The sequence below is a fragment of the Centroberyx affinis genome, unplaced genomic scaffold (genome assembly GCF_046629955.1).
Source record: "Centroberyx affinis isolate AG114_WGS23_722 - 3 ecotype Tasmania unplaced genomic scaffold, CSIRO-AGI_Caff_v1 ptg005393l_1, whole genome shotgun sequence".
NCBI classification, from domain to species: Eukaryota; Metazoa; Chordata; class Actinopteri; order Beryciformes; family Berycidae; genus Centroberyx; species Centroberyx affinis.
In genome coordinates this window covers 127,729-147,855 of record NW_027282698.1, presented here as the reverse complement: position 1 = coordinate 147,855, position 20,127 = coordinate 127,729, and the positions used below count along the sequence as shown (strand labels likewise).

Below are 20,127 nucleotides of genomic sequence, written 5' to 3'. Positions count from 1 at the left end.
TAAGCCCCTCATAGCATTTGATCCAGCCTTGTGTGTGATCTTTTTATCGGCATGGAAGCATCACTGAACTGTAATGGCTACCATCTGCCCAATATTCTTTGTGGTGCAGGCTTGTCGAAGTCACTGTTTCTCAAGTCGGGGGTATGTGCGGGCGCACTCCCAGAGGGAGGTGGGGGTACTGCAAGGGGAACTGGAGAGTATCTCTAAAAATAAACCCTGGGAATTTTTGATCAACATATCCATAGATAAGCCCTTGATTCATTTATTAGAATTATACATTTACATTTTAGTCTTTTAGCTGATGCTCTTATCCAGAGCGACTTACAGCGACTGAGCAGGGTCAGGTTGAGTCTTGCTTGAAGGCAGGAAAGGTGTTTGTTGGTACAGGGATTGAACCTGTGACATGTCGGTTACAGGACAATCTGTCTAACCACGACGCCTTTAGCTGACGCTCTTATCCAGAACGACTTACAATGAGTTCAACAGCAGAGAAAGCTTCCAATTCCTAGATCACCAACATGACATCTAGCCGATAATAAGGCAAGCGAGGGTCAGAGCCGTAATGCGCTGACCTCATTACCGTGATAGAGGTGCTATAAAAAAATATATAAACAGGTTAAATAGAGCGGTAGGCACTTTTTTTTAGAGATTGGAGATAATTAGAGGGAATTAGAGCGAGCAGAGGACAGTGTATTGGTACACAAATCTCTCCTCCCCTGCTGAAACATCTCCCAACTAATCCGCGAATACAGGAGGAGGTAGATAACAGTGATACGGCCTAGATTCAATGAAACGCTAAACAAAATATCGTGTGAGCTGTACTTAGGGGTTTTGCGAGGATAGCCAACAGGAGAGAGGGATGCAGGAAGGACGGTTCTTAAGCCAAGAAGGCATGGATTTGTCAACTGCAATACCAACAGTTATAATAATATATCAGTGTGCTACTGGAGCCATGAAAGATAATAACTCCCTTAAACATTCCTGCGATATAGTATTACAGCAAGTTCAGTTACATTGTTGATCCCCGCAATGATAAAAGACATTATTATTCTCTTTCTGTTTCCAAATTGTTTTCTCAGTCTCTCTGGTTGGCCACAGGGGGTGCTTGGCAGGGGGTGGGGGGGGGGGGGGGGGGGGGGGGGGGGGGCAGTGTACACCAGCCAAAAACTTGAAAACAACTCGTCTAAGACACACACACACACACACACACACACACACACACACACACACACACACACAGAGGGACGCACACAAAAGCTCCTCTTAGTTATGAATCATAACTGTAATTAAGACGGTTATATTCCTGGTTCTCTCCCAGGAATGTTACTGTGTGGCCACTTTCAGAAGACACTCATGCTGTGAGGCATTTTGATGGGGGGGGTTTACTCATTTCCTTCCTTAGATGACACATTTACTCATGTCCGTTTTTAGTTTTTTTTTAACTCAAGTAATCACTGGTTTTACTTGTGTACCTTGTATTGTTAGAGAAGTCATTGCGAATTCCACAACTATTGTATAACGAAAGCTACTCTCTCAGGAAATTACCTAGCTGCCCACATGGTCCAGGGCGGGTGTGTGTTTTTGTTTCCTGCTGTTGTGTCTCTTTAGAGAGAGGCCAGCCCACCTTAGCAAGGACCTGAACCACATCTTCCTCCTACGCTCCGACCGTGAATGGAGCTTTCTTTACCCGCCCGCCGAGAGACAGACCTGATTTACCGCCGCTGATCACAAACGGAAAAATAGCAGCCCTGTTTGAAATGGGCCACCCTCCTCTCCTCTCCTCTCCCTGGTCCCCACCTCTGAGACCGGCCCTTTGTCCCGAGGCCTGCGGGTGACAACCGAGGGGCCGCAGAGCACGGCCGTCCCTCCGCAAAAGGTCAACCAAACTCTTAAACGTCTCCGTGGATTTTTATTTTTTTGCATGCTTCTCTTTTTGGGCAAATGTGAGACCTCAGCGGAGGGACCGCGAGATATTCTGGCCGGCTGACAACACAAACACAGTCGTAAAGCTGCGAGGACGGTTTATTTCTTCTGGGCCGCCGTGGAATGCTCCCCGAAGAGAGACAAAGATGGCTCTGCTTACTGACTCCCCAGTAAATGACATATTGCGGCATCATTGATAGAGGGTTTGATGTATTGTTGTGTGAATGCTACAGATGCACTAGAAACTATGAAATGAAATTGTCATTTTTATGAGGGATTAGATGCCAAAATACAATTTTCAATATTGAAAAGGGAAGGTACTCTTCAAGCAGAAATATTGAAAAGCCTTTGTTTCATAGTTCAAAAGAACATTTTAAAAACAACTCGACCCTGGCCTTCATCAGGGAGAAGCACAATTGCATGACACCAAACCAAAGAGCACCTTTAACAAATGCCTCCACCCACCAAGGTCCAATAGAAACATTCTCATCTTGGCTTCTTTGAATTTTCAGTATTGATTGTCTCTGTACCTCGATGCCTGGGTAAGATGGGTAAGATGAGCAAGGACAGCATATTTCATTAGCTTACCCCCCTTCTTGAAATTGGCTTATGCAGACAAGAAGATTTGTGTTCATATTCATGTATGTGGTGTCGTCGGTGAGGCTGCATGTTGAGCCTCACTTGGGATGAGCTGAAGACCATAATCCTTGCTGAATACTGTAATTTACCACTATGCAGTCTGACAGCCAGGTAAATTACAGGTCTACGGTGTCTGTATCTATAACACGTTGGGTGCTGCACTGCAGTAACATGATTCTAAACATGGCAGAGGAACCGGCTGGCCTCTTTCCCTCTGAGGTGATGCCCTTTGGTATGCGGCATGCCCCTGCCAAAGCTTTATAGACTTGAGAATGGCATTTTTTTTTTAGGCTGTGGTACAGAGCGAGACTTGTCAGCTTTTGCTTTAATTGAAGGGTGTTTTAATTAGGTCTTAATTTGACTTTAGGTGAAATAAATGCAGTGGAATTCTTGGCACGTCATTGGCTGGTTTTGCTGCAGGGGCAGCGGGCTCTAAAGTAAAGACGGGGGTTTTTATCCCACATTGCCTCTTGACTTGCATGCCAAGGATAACTTTGCAAGTACCTGATTCCACAGTGAGCTCTGTGAGCTTTCCATGTGCTGAACTTATTTAAAACTCTGTTGTCTGGACATTTCCCCGTGAACCCAAAATGGTTCCAGACCTTCCTGCCGCTGCATGTTGATCGCAGATAATGGGTTATTTGACTGCATGGCTAATAAAACGTGACTGACATGCTGGACTGAGTAGTTTGCTGTGCAGGTGAATGGAAGCATGTGGCGATATGGCCAAATGAGGTCGCTGGGAGGTCAGCCAGTGTAATGACGAACAAAAACATGGAGAGAAATTGGGGAAATGTGATCCTCTATGGGGCGAGGAACTCCCAGGACTACTAGAGCTTATCGCTGCCATCAAGGCCTTGTATCTCTGAAAAGTAAATAGGAATGTAGAAAAACTGCTTTATTTATTAGGTTGACGACCATGCATTTTTGAAATGACACAGTTGGTTTGTAATGGATTTTATGGTTCTTAGGGTCATAAAACTTATTTAGCACATAAAAGATCATCTGACCTTTTTAAATTTAAGTGCAAAAATTGAAAAACAGCATGCAGCAAGACATCAAACAGAAGAAAGGAGTGACTATCGGCTATAAAAGCCCTAACATTAGTACTACTTTTTCCTGAATTTGCAGAAAAGGCAATTGGTAAATGAACACTTTGAATAAAGTTCATACTATTTATATACTGTTGGTTATGTTTGATCTGTGTATTCTTAGCATGAGTGGAAAAATGTTAGCACTCTGTTATTTTAGCAGTAGTTCTCTATCGGAATCTTTTCTCTTGGATGAAATTTCCAGTCATCTGTGCAGCTGTACTCTATCAAGAAGTTCCATGATATATAGTGACAACTCACTTAGAGTAGATATCCATTATGGGATAGACTGAGTGGAGGCACATAGATATGACCAGGTGTGCTGCCTTATGAGTTAATCTCATGTCACCATCCTCATGAGCTCCCTTCATTCAAAAACACATCTCAAGTACAGAACCTCATTTCTTTTGCTGTTAGAAAAAAAAAACCTTCATCATTTGGCTGTGGGCTCTGCAACGTTCCGCATAAATCATCTTTTGATGGATGTATTCCCCCGGCGTGTCATACCTTTTCCATGCAGGTGGTTTGATAAGACTATTAGATTGCAGACTTAAAGCTGTGCGGTGCTGTCAGTGTTTTGAATGTATTCCTCCCATTGTAATTTTTGTTTGCCCCCCTCTGCCTTCCCAGCCCTGTTCAGTTACACCACAACAGGTTTGACTGGAAAACCTCTGCATCCCGTTTGAAATTCAACATGAGGCATGTTTGGGCAAGGATGTTTTCATGTGCTTTGCCTCCAGCATAACACAAATTAATTGTTAAAGCGTAATCGTTTCACAGTGTCTCGCCTAGTGGTGCTTCGTATATCAGGTACAAGAATAGAATTGACACATAAAATGTAGTTACTAAGCAAAAAATGACTCTCTTCCAAGAGTTATCTTTGTACAGCTGAAAGAGTGTCCTCATTAGAGTCCAGGCCTCTTTCTGCTTGGCTTTGTCTTTCTCACTTGTGCATGAGCCACATTCATTTAAGATGAAATAGAATATGCTATCTCCACTCTTCCGTTGAATAGTATAAATGAGATGGTATATAATCAAACGAGGAACATCATTTTCAAATATGAAATGGCAGCTCACTTTTCAAAGGCCTGTTGTTTGCAGACCGTTGGAGCTGACTCTCATCCACATAGTTGTGTTCAGGAGGTTGGCGCTCTTATGTTTTGGAGCTGGGAACTCTGCAGCTGTCGAACAGACGTTTGTCGAGCGTGGGTTTACTGGAGCGCTTGAGGAGAGGGCAACAAGGCTTGGGTTTCTGTTTTCTTTTTGGATCCTGTGACTTAAGATGGTGTCTCGCAAAGAACGTGCTGAATCTGAGACGCTGCCATTCTAAAATCCTGGTTGATGAGCTGGAACGTTTAGTTTCTCAACACACATGCGCGCGCACACACACACACACACATACACACACACACATACACGTTGCCTCGTTTGTCATCTGAAAAATTAATCTAGAAGGCAAACAGTCCCTCTTTTGTACGTGGGGCTCTGTCTCTTGTGGCCGGTATCCAGTTCCGTAACGAGCAGCAGCTGGCTCAGAGGCCTGTACTCGGGAGCTGCATCCCTCGCCCTGATGAATGTGTCATTTGTTGCTTGTTTAGCAGTCGCTTTGTTCAGACTCTCAACCATCCATACACACTCACACACTCACACACACACAATATTCAGCTACAGTTTGTGTAGTCCATTTGTAATGGTGCAAAATCTAGGTCTTCACTACTGTTGGGTTTTGGAGAGAAAGAAAATGGTTCTTGGAAAGCATTTGAACATTGGTAGCCAATAAGAGTTCTTGCAAAGTATTTAATAGTAGTTCCTGTTACATGACAACACATGGCGCAGCCGTTGAATACTTGGTTGGATGCCTTTGCCCTGTGGCTGCTTTAGTGCTTTATCTGCAATAGTAGGGCAATGATAATGCCATGACTTCACAGTTGAGATCCAGGCCTTATGAAGTGATGTCTGCGGTGACTCAAGTGGAAATTGTAGGTCATCTTCCACCATTTACAGTAATTGAAAGAAAGGTCTTTTTTGGCATGTTCAGACTGGAGGCCCTTGCTTTTTCAATTCTTTTTTTCTTCCTCTTGGCCCCTAGAAATTGATTTTAAAAAGCTTTTTTATCCATGCAAGCGCTTTATTTCATGGTAGCTGCAGTCAAATTTCTGACTCCTTCTCCCTCCTCCAGCTTTCCTAGTCTGTGTATCTTCATAATTGGTGTGTCAGCGACCGTGGAATGTAGGAGAAACTGTTTATCATAAAACTACAGCATGGAAGCATTTTTCTTTTGTTCCCCTGTCAAAATATTCATGAGACAGTAACATCCCCAGAATGGGGTTGTAATGCACATGCTCTGTTTTTCTTAGTCCCTCAGCGAATGGAACAAATCAAAATCCAACATCAAGACAAAATATTAAAATGTCACGCTTTGCTGAAGTCACTTGCTGGATGAAAATAGTTTTTTCTTTTTGGTTCCCTGAAGTTTTTCTGTCCTCCTTCTCCCCTCTTAATGGCCTCTTCCCCCCTCTCAGCTCGTGGGTTTCCTGTCCCAGCTGGAGCTATCCCAGAATGCCCAAAGAAGGATTTGGTCCAGAAGGAGTAGGAGGACCAGGAAGAGTCACTGACGTCAGAGCGTCAGAGAGTCAGACGTGTGGGGGGTAACGCCATTCATGCAGTGACAGTTTTTTGACCATGAAATGGTGAATGAAAACGTTTGATACTTCGCCTGTGTTGACTAAGGCACTTGTCATTGTGTGTTGGCTGGCTTTTGGAGATCAAAATCACCAGGCTTGCAAACCTCAAAAAAGCTCATTAAGAAGGTGAAGTAGTATTAAGAAAAAAAGGTGCGAAAAAATTAAATGAAACATGCTCTGATAGCCTGGTGGGCTATGAGCTTATTTTTTGCTTTTTTGCATAAATATTACTTGTGTATATATTAAGAGGCTAGTCTTCTTCATTCTTCTTAAAAAGATTACCTTATTTTTGTATTTACTCCTACTTTTGCACGTTAAGGTCATTTGGAACATCACCTTTCTTAACTTTTGTTATAGCTTTTGATTTATACCTGACAGGAACCATCCCCAAATGCCAAAATGGCTAATCTGCCAGATTTTGGGGGGAAAGGTTTGGAATATACACAAAATCTTAATGATTTTTAGCCCTCAAAAGTAACAACATGCTGGAGTATTTTTACTTGCCTGGTCTTGTACTTACTCTGACTTGAGTAAAATGTAACTTTGGTATCAGTGCTTCTACTGGACCCAATTATTTTGGTATCTTTCTACTTCTGTCAGTGTTAAAACTTCCACTGCGCATGCATTTTACCCTGCGTGTGTCTCCTGTGGTGTTGGACTCCTCCCTCTCTGTTACTCCCAGGACGAGGCTGGGAGCCGGAGCAGGAGGTCATGGAGCCTGTGAGAGGGAGGGGGAAATGGAAAATCCACATAGTCACTGAAAACAATGGCAGCATCAAAGTGGGTTAGGGTCACTGGGTTCTTGTAATGATCGAGTGAGCTTACTGTACATTGCTGGAAAGTGATACTGCTATGAGGAATAAACTGTTTTGTCAGATTGGACACTTTGCACAGCAGCCCCTCTACCATACATTAAATTACATCTGTGGACATGAATATACAGTATATGTAATATGGACTGAATGTTTCCTTAATCATTTTTCCTTGTAGCAGTGCCTGGAGGTTATTGGTTTCACATCTGTCCCAGTTTTGGTTCTAGTTTAGGTTGAAGAGTTAAACTTGTCCTCATTTGAATACCTTATGATAAAAGCACTAATCCGAAAAACTGACAGTATATTTGTTTTGTGTTTTTAGGGTTAGGGTTGCAGTGGTGTGGCTGTTGTGATACATCATTGCTAAGTGAATATAAAGGAAACAGCAGCCCTCATTCATAAAAGGTTTTATTGTATGAATTTTGTGCCTATGACCAAGTCCAAACCAACAAAAAAAATATCACAGAATCTGTGGGTTTCATTGATTCTCTCATTTTCTCCATCATATCAAAGGATAAAAATAAATTATCTCTAAATATCTAAGGTGTGAATGCTAGAATTTCATCTTCTACATATATATCTTATATTATTATATATAAAGCCCACTGAACTGAGGTGTGCTTATCTTGCCAAATACTCAAGATTCAGAAGTGGGTGATGAAGATAAACCATTGCTCCTGCTGTTTTAAATGGGTCTGTTATCCAAGCTGTCAGTACCTGCTTGGGAACTCGCAGGCTGTATTTGTTTTTCTATAAAACCTTACACAATAGCCTCGATTGGGGGAGGTTCGTCATTTCTCTCCAGGTGTGGTTACCATTGGCCCTGTGTGGAATAAGATTTCACAGCCTTTTCTACCCACACAATACCAGTCAGATGAAGAGAGCAGTGCCTCAGGCGTGGTGACAAAGTGTGATTCATATTCTGCACAGGGAAAAGTTGTATTATATAATCAATGCCATCTAAGTTACTCTTAAGGACGGGCGTTTTGGTGTTGATTCATGTGTATTCTTTTCAAGTAATTTCCTGTCAGAATTCAACTTTGATACATAGAGTTGGTAATGAATAGTTTACAAACAATAAGGTACCTTCATTTCAAAGGAAAATGTTAACGGGCATGTACACTTAAAGACTGAGATAAAATTGCACCCCTTTTTTTCAGGAAGCACAGGTCTGCAATAGGTTGTTACACAGCTAAGCAGTTTGATATGACAGTATTGTAACAACCCCTTTTCCCAGGTGTAGGAAACCTGTTAGTCATTGAGAAATATGTCAATAACACTGAGGGAGCATCCGCTGATTTTTTTCTTCTTGCCCCACTAAGCCTGAGAACCATGGGAACTGTAAATAAAAGTATGCAAAAATGCTCTCTCTGCCCTTGGGTTGCAGGCTATGCAGACCATGAACAGATTGTTTTAACATGAAGAAAAGTTCACTTAATGCCCATTAGCGGAGGCTATTATGGGGCTATTTTTCCACTGTCTGGGAGAGGAATTCCCATTAACGATCATTAATTAAGACCCATGGTGATATTTCTTTTTTTCAGAAGGATTTCTAAAGGTCTGCGCTGAGAGCATGTAGCATGATAATGAGTGAGACACTGGAGAGATGTTTAACAGGCCATTGATGTGCTACAGGCATGGAAATTATGTCTCCCTTGTTCTCCATTTCAATTCTTGTACATCTTCAGCCTCTACCGCAGGTTTGCCCCTGCTGATTAAGCACTAATAGTCTATACAGTCAATGGATGGGTTTAGTGGCCAATCAACCCTGCTTTAGTATTAAGGAGGTTGATCTTTTTTTACCCATTTCTTTTTTTCAAGATGTCCAGAGTATTTTTCTGCTTTTTGTGGTGTTAATATATTTCAATGAAATATGTTAATTCTGAAATTATTGCCTTTCTTTTTTCCCAAACATGCAAATTTTCTAAATTATTACAATTGATAGTGGTTCTGCATCAAATACTATGTATTGCACCAATTGGTGCCTTGCTTTTGTTTTCCATAGTCCTTCATAGGCTGTACTGATAGTGAACTCTGGCACTGACCGCTGCCAGCGACCAGAGGGGTCATGCTCTCAATTCCTCTGAAAGGTTTTATTTTAACAACATGGCTTTAGCGCTAATTATCTTGTGCCTTAGGAAATTAAAGGATGGCTTAAGCGAATTATCTGAAGGTAAAAGATCAGTGGATAAATAGTTGGTATGATCTCAAGGTCAGACTTCAGATTGTGACTCTAGGGGCACTGTGGGGAAAATAACACTGCTCACCATCAACTATGATTACTACTGACACTGCCATTCATTGACAGTTTATAGTTTATATCTTTTTATATTGCTCATGTATTTCCAAAGTTATTTTTGAAATGTGTGTTGAAATGTTTATCTTATCTTAATTTTCTAATCATTTTCTGTAATCAGACTCATCTAATGTACCTTTCTTTTTATCTTCCTCAGGATTCCGCAAAATCAGCCTTGATGATCTGCGCAAGGCCTACATTGTCAAGGACGTCCAGCAGTATATCCTCCACAGGCTGGATCAGGAAGAGGCTCTGAGGCAGCATCTGACCAAGGAGACGGCCGAGATGCTCAACCAGCTCCACATCAAAAGCAGCGGCTGCTTCCTCTACCTGGAGCGTGTGCTGGATGGCGTGGTGGAGAACTTCATCATGCTTCGCGAAATCCGTGACATCCCCGGCACACTCAATGGTCTCTATTTGTGGCTCTGCCAGAGACTATTTGTCAGGAAACAGTTTGCCAAAGTCCAGCCCATCCTCAATGTGATCCTGGCAACTTGCAGGCCACTCACGGTCAAGGAACTGTACCATGCGGTCTGGACCAAAAACATGACTCTGACCATGGAAGAGTTTCAGAAAAAAATGGACATTCTCTCCAAGTTGTTGGTTGATGGCCTTGGGAGTACTAAAATCCTTTTTCACTACAGTTTTGCAGAGTGGCTACTGGATGTTAAGCATTGCACCCAGAAATACTTGTGCAATGCAGCAGAGGGGCATAGGATGTTGGCGATGAGTTACACTTGCCGGGCCAAGCAGCTCAAACCACTCGAAGTGCAAGAATTTGCCCTGCACCTTGTCAATTCCAATCTGCAGATTGAGCCATTTAATCTGGCTCTTTGGATGGTTTGGAATGGTACTCCTGCTAAAGACTCTCTAACCACTTCCATACCAAAAGAACAGGAGGTGCTACAACTTTTGGTCAAAGCTGGCGCTCACGTGAACAATGAGGATGACCATGCCTCATGTATTGTGCAACAGGCCCTGGAAAGAGAGGACTCAATACGGACATTACTTGACAATGGGGCCTCCGTGAACCAGTGTGACTCCAATGGGAGAACTCTGCTGGCCAACGCTGCGTACAGTGGAAACCTTGACGTGGTGAACTTGCTCATATCTAGAAGGGCAAACATGGAGCTAGAAGACAACCACGGACAAACGGCACTTACTCTTGCAGCAAGGCAGGGCCACACCAAGGTGGTCAACTGCCTTATTGGCTGTGAGGCCAACATAAACCACACAGATCATGATGGATGGACCGCCCTTCGTTCAGCAGCCTGGGGCGGACATTCAGAGGTGGTATCTGCTCTACTCTACGCTGGTGCCAAAGTGGATTGTGCCGACGCTGACAGTAGAACGGCCTTGAGAGCTGCCGCTTGGGGAGGTCATGAAGACATTGTGTTGAACCTCCTTCAACATGGGGCTGAGGTCAACAAGGCAGACAATGAAGGAAGAACAGCTCTCATTGCTGCGGCATACATGGGACACAGAGAGATTGTCGAGCACCTCTTGGACCATGGGGCCGAGGTTAATCATGAAGACGTGGATGGGAGGACTGCCCTTTCAGTTGCTGCTCTCTGTGTACCCGCAAGTAAAGGCCATGCTTCTGTTGTAAGCCTTCTGATCGACAGGGGAGCAGAGGTTGACCACTGTGACAAAGACTGCATGACCCCTCTCCTTGTGGCTGGCTATGAAGGACATGTAGATGTAGTTGATCTGCTTTTGGAAGGTGGAGCTGATGTGGATCACACAGACAACAATGGCCGCACCCCTCTACTTGCTGCTGCGTCAATGGGCCACGCCTCTGTTGTCAACACACTGCTTTTCTGGGGAGCCGCTGTTGATAGTATCGATAGTGAGGGAAGGACTGTCCTGAGCATTGCGTCTGCTCAGGGGAATGTAGAGGTGGTCCGAACTCTGCTGGACAGAGGTCTGGATGAGAATCACAGGGACGATGCTGGCTGGACGCCGCTACACATGGCTTCATTTGAGGGCCACCGCCAAGTGTGCGATGCCCTTATTGAGCAAGGTGCTCGTTGTACAGAGGTAGATAACGACGGTAGAATACCCCTGATATTATCTTCGCAAGAGGGACATTACGACTGCGTACAAATTCTTCTGGAAAACAAGTCATGCATTGACCAGAGGGGATATGATGGGAGGAATGCTCTCAGGGTGGCTGCATTGGAAGGCCACAGGGATATTGTTGAACTGCTGCTGAGCCACGGCGCTGACATAGATTACAAAGATGCAGATGGACGCCCAACACTCTACATATTGGCACTTGAGAATCAGCTGGCCATGGCGGAGTATTTCCTTGAAAATGGGGCAAATGTGGAAGCTAGTGACACTGAGGGCAGAACGGCCCTCCACGTGTCCTGCTGGCAAGGGCATGTAGAAATGGTAAGGCTGCTGATAAACTATCACGCTGATGTGAACTCCTGTGACAACGAGAAGCGCTCTGCCCTCCAGTCTGCTGCTTGGCAAGGCCACACAAAAGTTGTGCAGTTTTTGATAGACAATGGCACACATGTGGATCATACATGTAACCAGGGTGCAACAGCACTGGGCATAGCTGCCCAGGAGGGCCACATTGATGTTGTGCAAATACTTCTTGAGCATGGTGCTGACCCCAACCATGCTGACCAGTTTGGGCGCACAGCAATGAGAGTGGCAGCAAAAGGCGGCCATTCAATGATCATAAAACTCCTGGAGAAGTATGGGGCCACAACTTTGAATGGCTGCAACCCCTCCCCAGTACACACCATGGAAGAGAAAACACCATTGTCAGTAACCGGCAAAATGCAGTCCCTCACCATCAAATCAAGTAGCTCTGGTAGCACTGGAGCTGGAGATATGCAGTCGTCTGGGCGCGGTCTACCCAATGGACCTGTCCACGCTTTCAGTTCCCCATCAGAATCTCCCGATTCCACTGTAGACAGACAGAAGTCCTCCCTCTCAAATAATTCCCTCAAGAGCTCAAAGAACTCCTCTTTGAGAACCACTTCATCCACAGCTACAGCGCAGACCGTGCCAATAGACAGTTTCCATGGACTGACATTCACAGAGCAAATCCAACAGCACTCCCTGCCTCGCAGCCGGAGTCGACAGTCTATTGTGTCCCCTTCCTCCACCACTAAGTCCATTGGTCAGCAGCCATCATCTCCATCCAACGATTTTGACTGGACACAGTTAAAACCTGGTCTTAAGTCAACAAAGGGAAGTAAGACCGGAAATGGGACATCGAATAGTAAAGGGGCATTAGGAGACAAGAAAAAACTCAAGAACAGCGGATCAACCCAAGGACAGGTTCTGGAGTATGAGATGACCCAGTTTGACAAGAGGATTGCCCTCAACAAAGCGGTAGCAAACATTGCAGTGAAGGATCCCCATTGTAAAATCATGATTGGTGGTTCAATCCAGCAGGACGGGGGGCAGGGCCAAGATCAATTCTTTATTCAACAGCAGAGCTGTTCTGAAAAGAAGAGGAATGGCATTATGACCAACCCCAACTACCATCTACAGGGCAATCAGGTTTTCCTGGGGAGGGTATCAGTTCCTCGGACTGTGCAGAACAGAGGCCACCAGGATGTTCTGGAGAACTATCCCATAGGGGAAACTGAGCTAAGCCTTAAACAAGCCCTGAAACTGCAGATTGAAGGATCCGACCCCGGGTTTAACTACAAAAAGGAGACTCCTTTATAGCTGGTAAGAATTACTTTTCAAACTAATCCCACTAATGTGCTCTCGTTGAAATACATCTCCTCTTGTCTCAAAGTTGAAATTATGGTCAACGAGACAGCACATAGGCAATGCTTTAGCTTGTCTGTTCATTTCCAGTGTCAAATATAGAGGCTAATAGGACGTTTTAGCTTTTACTGGATTGCACTCAATAGAGCCATCATTAGTTGGACTTCATCAGACATGTGCATGATGGATGCATTCAGAAGAATGCCTCAATCTGGCCAAGCAGACTTTTTTCTCCAACAAAGCATTAACCTAAATCATTCCTATACCATTTCAGATGTGCTGAATGCCATTCGTCATGCAGACATTGGAGGGAATGTGCCAAAGCAACTATTTTCATCTGCATAAAAAATGATTTTATTTTTTGCCACTCATCAGTGGGAGACCTCAAAAAATACCTAGGGAAGATTGTTGATTGCTGCCTAAGGCTTATGTGAACTGATACTTCGATGTGCCTACATCTGTTACAGCCTTCTTCATGTATTCATGCACACTATCATTTTAATTTAATGTATTGCTATTTAATAAACAGTGTATGCACTTTTAAAAGAGTAAAATGACAGACATGCATTTGTTCCCTTCGCCCTGTACCCCCATCAATGTGTTTTATCAAACTAATTGTTCAAGAGAAACGTACCAATGCTTTTTTATTATTTTATATTGCATTTGTTGTTCGTTCTGTCTGCAGTTTTTTTTCACACTGACAGCAATGTGCCACTGAGTACATTGTCGCATCAAACCAGAGGACATAAAAGTAATTGATGCCATGGTATGAAATTAAGAGCATTGATACTCTGCCTTTCTAGAGACCCCAAATAATCTGTGTTAACCTTGATCAGTGTGCTAAACCTATGTTGTGTGTAATATGTTAATAGCTATGGCAATTTACTTCACAAGTATATACAAGCATATTTATTTTTGGAAAAAAGCCACTTTTGCTACATTTTGTGTTGTACGCTCTACCATGGTGCTGTGTTCAAAAATTGCCTGCAGTTATTTTGGACTCCCAGTTTTGTTGGCTTTGTGCGTTGTGTATTATTACAGATATCCAAGGGAGGGGGAGAGTTCATTGAAAATGTAAAAAATCCGTGAGTTCATTTTGTCCCTATGGGATTTTTCAGTTGTTTGTGTGTTATATTTTTGTGCGTGCATTTAAAAATATTTAAATAACCCATTGTGTACCGTCAGCAAGAGTTTGGTGCTAAATGCAACAATTTCAAGTGAAAGTAATGATTTAAAAAAATGCATTTGTCCGCAGAGTTACATGTATAACCTACTGCAATGCAAGAAACAAAATTCAAGCTTTGTTTCCCTTATTATTGTCATGTGGTTAATATGTTTCAGTAATTCCCGCTGGTCTTTTCAGGGGCATGATAGAAAACAGCTCAAAGGGGTTCAGCCATTAAGACAACTTGTAGATTTCAATAATATTATGGTCTGAAAGCATTATTTGAAATGCGTAGTTGTGAAGCCAAAGTTGAAACAACATACTTTGTCCCACCTCCTCCCTGTGAGCAGCTGCATATCAGCTCAACAGGACCTAACCCCACTGGAGATGGAGGGAGGAGGTGCTCCACTGTGACGCTGGGGGAACTGAAACATCTGTTTCTCATGAACGATGTGGAGCTGCGTTAGCGTTTACAGGCTGTGTCATATTTTTGCAGGCTTTTCATAATGTTAACAGTGAGCTATTTTTTGCCAAGAGCAGGGGGTTGGGAGGGTGGAAACCTATCGCATGCACAAACACTTATAAGCCCTATTCAAAGCTCTCAGCTCTTCAGTACAACAGTAGCTCAAAAGTATGCCATGAAGGGTCAATGGAAGGATTCAAGGCAGGACCAGGTCTAGAAGCAGTGTTGGAAAACATAGTCTTGTTAAGCAGTTATCTTGTTTGTCTTGCCTGTGTTTTGTCTGTCATCTTTGATTTGACTGTCAATGATTGGATTGTAAATAGCTTACCATGTACATTCAACTTTCATTTAAAAAGAATTCCTGTATTATATGAAGTGGAATTTTCTGATGTATATTAAAGTGCTTAATAAACATATTTGCTTTACTGCTGGAAAAGAAGTCTTTCGCTGCTTTATTCATGCATGAATATTGGATATGGACAATTCACATAAAATTAAGAATGCAGTGATTTGATTTATGATGAATAAGATGAATAAGTATTTCTAATTCTTTTCTTTACTTCTATGACTTCTGTGGTTTGAAGTGCTACATATCCCTAGATTCAACACTGATTGGCTGATTGATTTGCCTGGTACAGAATAGCTTGTGTTGGCACTGATGCACCATTAACTCTCATGAAGTCTGCATTTTTTAAGATGGATTATAAAATGGCAAGTAATAGGGAAGGTAGGAGATTGAAAGGGGGATGACTTACCACTAGACAGCTACCAGAAATTGACAAATCTGTGTTGACAGCAGTCATTTATTGGCCATTTATCCTAGTAGATATCCTTTCACATCCATTCCTGACTCTGTTACCTCGTGGATGAATGTCTGCTTTGAATCCAGAGGCATTTTTATTCAATGAAGTACATTTTTTTTCCTGTAGTGGGTCTGCAAAACCACAGACTGTGCTGTCAATCCTTCCTCCACTGTTGGTCATTTGATGGTGGAGGGCCAAACCAGGACACTGCAGGCATCAGAGCACTTGGATCAAGCTGAAGTGGAACAGAGAAGTGTGCCAAGCGCTATCACAGCCCCCCCTCCCGCCAGTTCACTCAGTTCATCTCAGCCAAAAGCATGCTGCAAGAGAGATCGAAATACAGACATGTTGGACTGCTCTATATTGCAGAGATGTCAAACTGTTTGTTGAAGAATTTCCAGTTTTAACAGTTACATTCCCAAATGAGATGTATAATAAGTAACTGGATTCCTTGGTTGTCAGCAGGAATATGCTTACCGACAAGGTCCTCTATATTTTAGAGATATAATTCTTTTTTTTTTTCAAAATGGATACATAGTGTTCTAGAACTCTTCAGCTGTGAATGTAACTGAATGAGCAGCATTTAGTCATTTGGCCCAAACAATTAGGATTGGATGAAGTTGTTACATTGATCAGTCAGATTAGTCTTAGGCTCAAATTGGTCTTTGAACTTTTTCTTTGGACTTCTACCTTGGCTCTTGAGAGGGTTGGAGGATGGGTGTCAATGAGCAAACCGTCTGGTAATGATGTCATGTAGTGTGGAGTGTCCAAGCTTGGAGAATGTCTCTGTCCCTTGGACCGTCTGCCAGTGGCCACATCTGGTTCTTCTCCACCCATACCCTTGTTTTGGATACAGCGCTAACAAGCTCCCACACAATATACACAAAATGGAGGCAGTGGTGGCCCACTTGTTCCAGAAGCAAGTTTTTAACCCAGTAGCCTGCAACTATGTGCCATCGAGAGTTGTGCGTATGCAGGTTTTCATTCCAACAAAACACTTCAACACATGATTTCTCTGATTAGCACTTTCATCAAGACAGGAGGAACTAATGAGTGAAATCAGCTGCTTTATTGTTTGGTTGGAAAGAGAACCTGTATGCACATGGCTCTTGAAGGCATGAGGTGATTATCACGTCAGGGAATGCCAAGTCAACTTGTGTCCTTATGGAGAACGTTCTCCCTTAGTTGTCTTGGGGAGAAAGAACTTCTCAAGAATGCGAGAGAACGCATGTTTACAGTTTGAGATGGGTTGTGTGCTTGACATCGTGCAATAAGACACACAGCTGTTCGTTTACCAGCTGATTCAACTGACTCTGGACAACAGACTATAGCACCATTTGGACATGATGTGAACGTCATCGTTTTTGCAATGAATCTTGGGGCTTCATATTCGCTCTTGTCAGTCACCGTTGGATGCATCCTAGGTTGGCAAGTGCTTAGGGGATCTTTATCCGTCCTCTGCCCTTGGTGTTGTAACTTGTTTTGGAATCGTACTTGGGCTGTTCCATATTAAGCCAAACATGGGACACAAGAATACACAAGAACACAGAATGGGGAAAATCTGGTTGGAACCCCCAGCCAGAATAGTGAAGCTGCAGGAGTAGACTATAGTGGTACTGGGCAGCATATGTGCTCAGTAAATCTTTCCTGGATAAATGAATGTTGAAAAATATATACAAGATTTCAGGTTTTCAGGGTTTTTGGACACACAGCTTCCATTTGTTTCTAATAAGATTACAGTTTTTTTTGCTTTGTTGTTTTTCTGATCACGTCCCTGATTATAATTGCAGAGTGGAAAAGCCACCACAGACTGAATTTCATGTAATGCTGCAATCAAGTGACTTAGATGGACACATCTGGCAGGTTTTTGACACATCTGCTTGCATGACAGATTTTTCAACAAAGTGATGGAAAGATATTAGAATATGTAATAGTGTGTTGTTATTAGGCAAAACCAACAGACCCCTCACAGTTAGTGCCCAAGTGAGACTGTTAAAGTGAATGTCTTGTCAGACCATTTTCTTTTTCCAAATATTAACTGCTGTTCTGGGAAATTGGCATCTGTACAAGCATAAATAGTCGACTTCAACGAATCAATGCTGGTAGAGGTTTGGTAAGGAAGCAGCCAAGTGGCAGACTCATGGAGAAATCTTACAAAGGGGTATTTAAGTCCGCTCATCCATTTTTATAATGACACAAGTGCAGCCATGCAGAGCACTTTATTGTACCGGGTTTCAAATTAGATTGGCTGGAGTTGCTGTTGCAGGAGCGTTTTCATAATGATCATAAATTGTGTGCTGAGAAAGGTGAATATTTTCCAAACTCACAGCAATTAGATAATAATCCAGAAGAGGAAAAGGCTTTGATTTATGTTCGCTGAAGGAGGATTTATGTTGTTGTGGTAGGAGGTAACCTTGGGACAGATATTAAATACATGAACCCATCTCATTATCTTATGCTGTCTCACCTGAATTACAAGTCAGTCAACTACAAGTCAGTCAACTGTCAACCCCCCGACTACTAATGGGATGTTTCTCTAACCGTTATTTATCCAGGAAAGGGGTTTCCTGACCATGTTCTTTCTGCAGCAGAACCTTGTTTCACGTTCATACAGTTATTCACATGAACACCAAATAGGAGCTGTCAAATAACAGATTCCAAGCATCTTAAAGGGGCATAAGAAATCTATGACTTATCAACATCTATCGATGACCAAGGGATTGCAACAACATTGACACAAGTGTCTTGAAATAAAATAGGTGGGAAGTTTTTGTTCTAAAACAGAGTACAGGCTGGAAAGTGAGTTTTGAAAGCCAGAAATCTCAGCAGCTGGTGAAGTAATCGTTGAGTCACTGGTACTGATCAGCAATCCTATCAACCCCCTGCAGATATATTATAGTCATTTTGTGATAAGTGGCAGTAAAAATCTTACTTATTGCACCTATAAACTTTTGGACTCTCACAATGCCAGCAAGCAGTAATCAGGAAGTTGGTCTCAGATGCTGTTGTGACAGCCAGTCTGCTGAATTGTATTCTCCTTACTGGCAGCGGTTCAGACACTGTTTTTCAGTTGAGCAAGGCCATTCTAGATGTGTGTCAGTGTGGTACAGCAGGTGGAGACGGGGGGGATTCACCAGTCCTTCAGGAGCTAAGCGTTGAAAACACGGCTAAGTAGACCTGCTTGAGCAAGTCTGTTTTCATAAAAGGAAAGGAAATACATTTATGCTCTTACATCTATCAAAAGGAATGGATAGACCCTTATGAATGACATTTTCACAAAAGGAAGAATTTCAAAGACTTGTACCTTCCTAACTTCTTTCTGGTGCAGTGCAGCGTCAACCCAAAAGTTGAATCCAAAATGTGAAAACAAGCCTTGCTTTAAAAAAAAAAAAAAGACAGCTTTGAAGGCAGTTTCTGCTTGACAATAATGCAGCTCCTCATTGCCAACAAAGCTGGAGAATCAGAGATTATACATACTGTATTCCTTTTTGTTGCCTGTTTACATAATCCCTACAGCCTCTCATCAAGGAGCGTGGATGAAAAGCTTTCATCGACTCTCTATGGAAAACCTGTTTTCTCTTTGAAGCTCAACACAGTGGCCCAGCATGCACACAGGTGTTCTACTTTCACTGTACTGCGAGTGGGATCTGGAGCCCACCTGACAGAACGACCAAGAGTCAAAATGTCTGTCGCCTGGAGAGACAAAGCACTTCTGGGTGAGTTGGCTATACTGGACCGCCATGCTATGCATCATTAATCATTACGGTTGAAGCCAAGGACAATAAACAGTCTATACACAATAAAAGGTCTATAGCTCGTCCGAGACCAAAGGGGGGCTGCCTGTAAACCAGCCAGTTCAGTTCATAGCTCCTTGCTTTCTGTCCTTCATATCGGTGCTGTCAGACTCAAACCTTGTATCTCCAAAATGTCAACTTTTCAGGAACTAAGAAAAACAGCCTGGTTTATAGCTTGAAGACAAGGCATTTTTAACTTTATCCCGTGGGTTTTAAAGGGTTTCATCAGGCCAAGAGGTCGCAGCATTTTCTCAGCTCATACAGGAGCATGTAATCCTTCAACCCTTCAGCTGAAGTGAAGCCATAATAATCACCAAAACTGGGAGTTGCGAGGCTTTCACCCAACAGCGATGATACTGTATGTGGGACAGTGGAATCTGCAAGAAGCAGCTGGGAATGATCATTGACAGCGCCCCCCCCCCCCTCCTCCTCCACTCCACTTCCTCATTTTTTTACTGTAGCTGAGCATTATGGGTACAGCACAAACAGACAATGAGAAGCAAATTCGTCTGAAACATGCCGTTTGCCAGTCAAGCTGAGAAAAGTGAGCACCACCTGGGTGTTTTATTGGTACTGAGCAGCTAAATCGGCTTATTATGCAGAGCTATTATCGCCGGGAGTTGAGGAAATTTCACAGTGTTGGCAGAGGTTCTCTCTCTCTCTCTCTCTCTCTCTCTCTCTCTCTCTCTCCTTGGCTGTCATTCCCTCGCTTT

The 20,127-nt window shown here is 43.0% G+C and overlaps 1 protein-coding gene across 2 annotated transcripts in view; it reads left to right on the top strand.

The window, feature by feature from the left end:
• ankrd50 (ankyrin repeat domain 50) overlaps window positions 1-15,240 on the top strand; it is a 34,776-nt gene extending 19,536 nt beyond the window's left edge. Inside the window, exons 4-5 of one of the 2 annotated variants that reach the window (XM_071546717.1) lie at window positions 9,603-13,147; window positions 13,464-15,240. In XM_071546717.1, coding sequence (XP_071402818.1) covers window positions 9,603-13,144 — 3,542 coding nt within the window. In that variant the 3' untranslated portion in view covers window positions 13,145-13,147; window positions 13,464-15,240. Of the gene's footprint in view, window positions 1-9,602 lie in introns of both variants that reach the window. The other variant, XM_071546716.1, reaches the window with a different exon arrangement.
• Window positions 15,241-20,127: the final 4,887 nt, after the last annotated feature.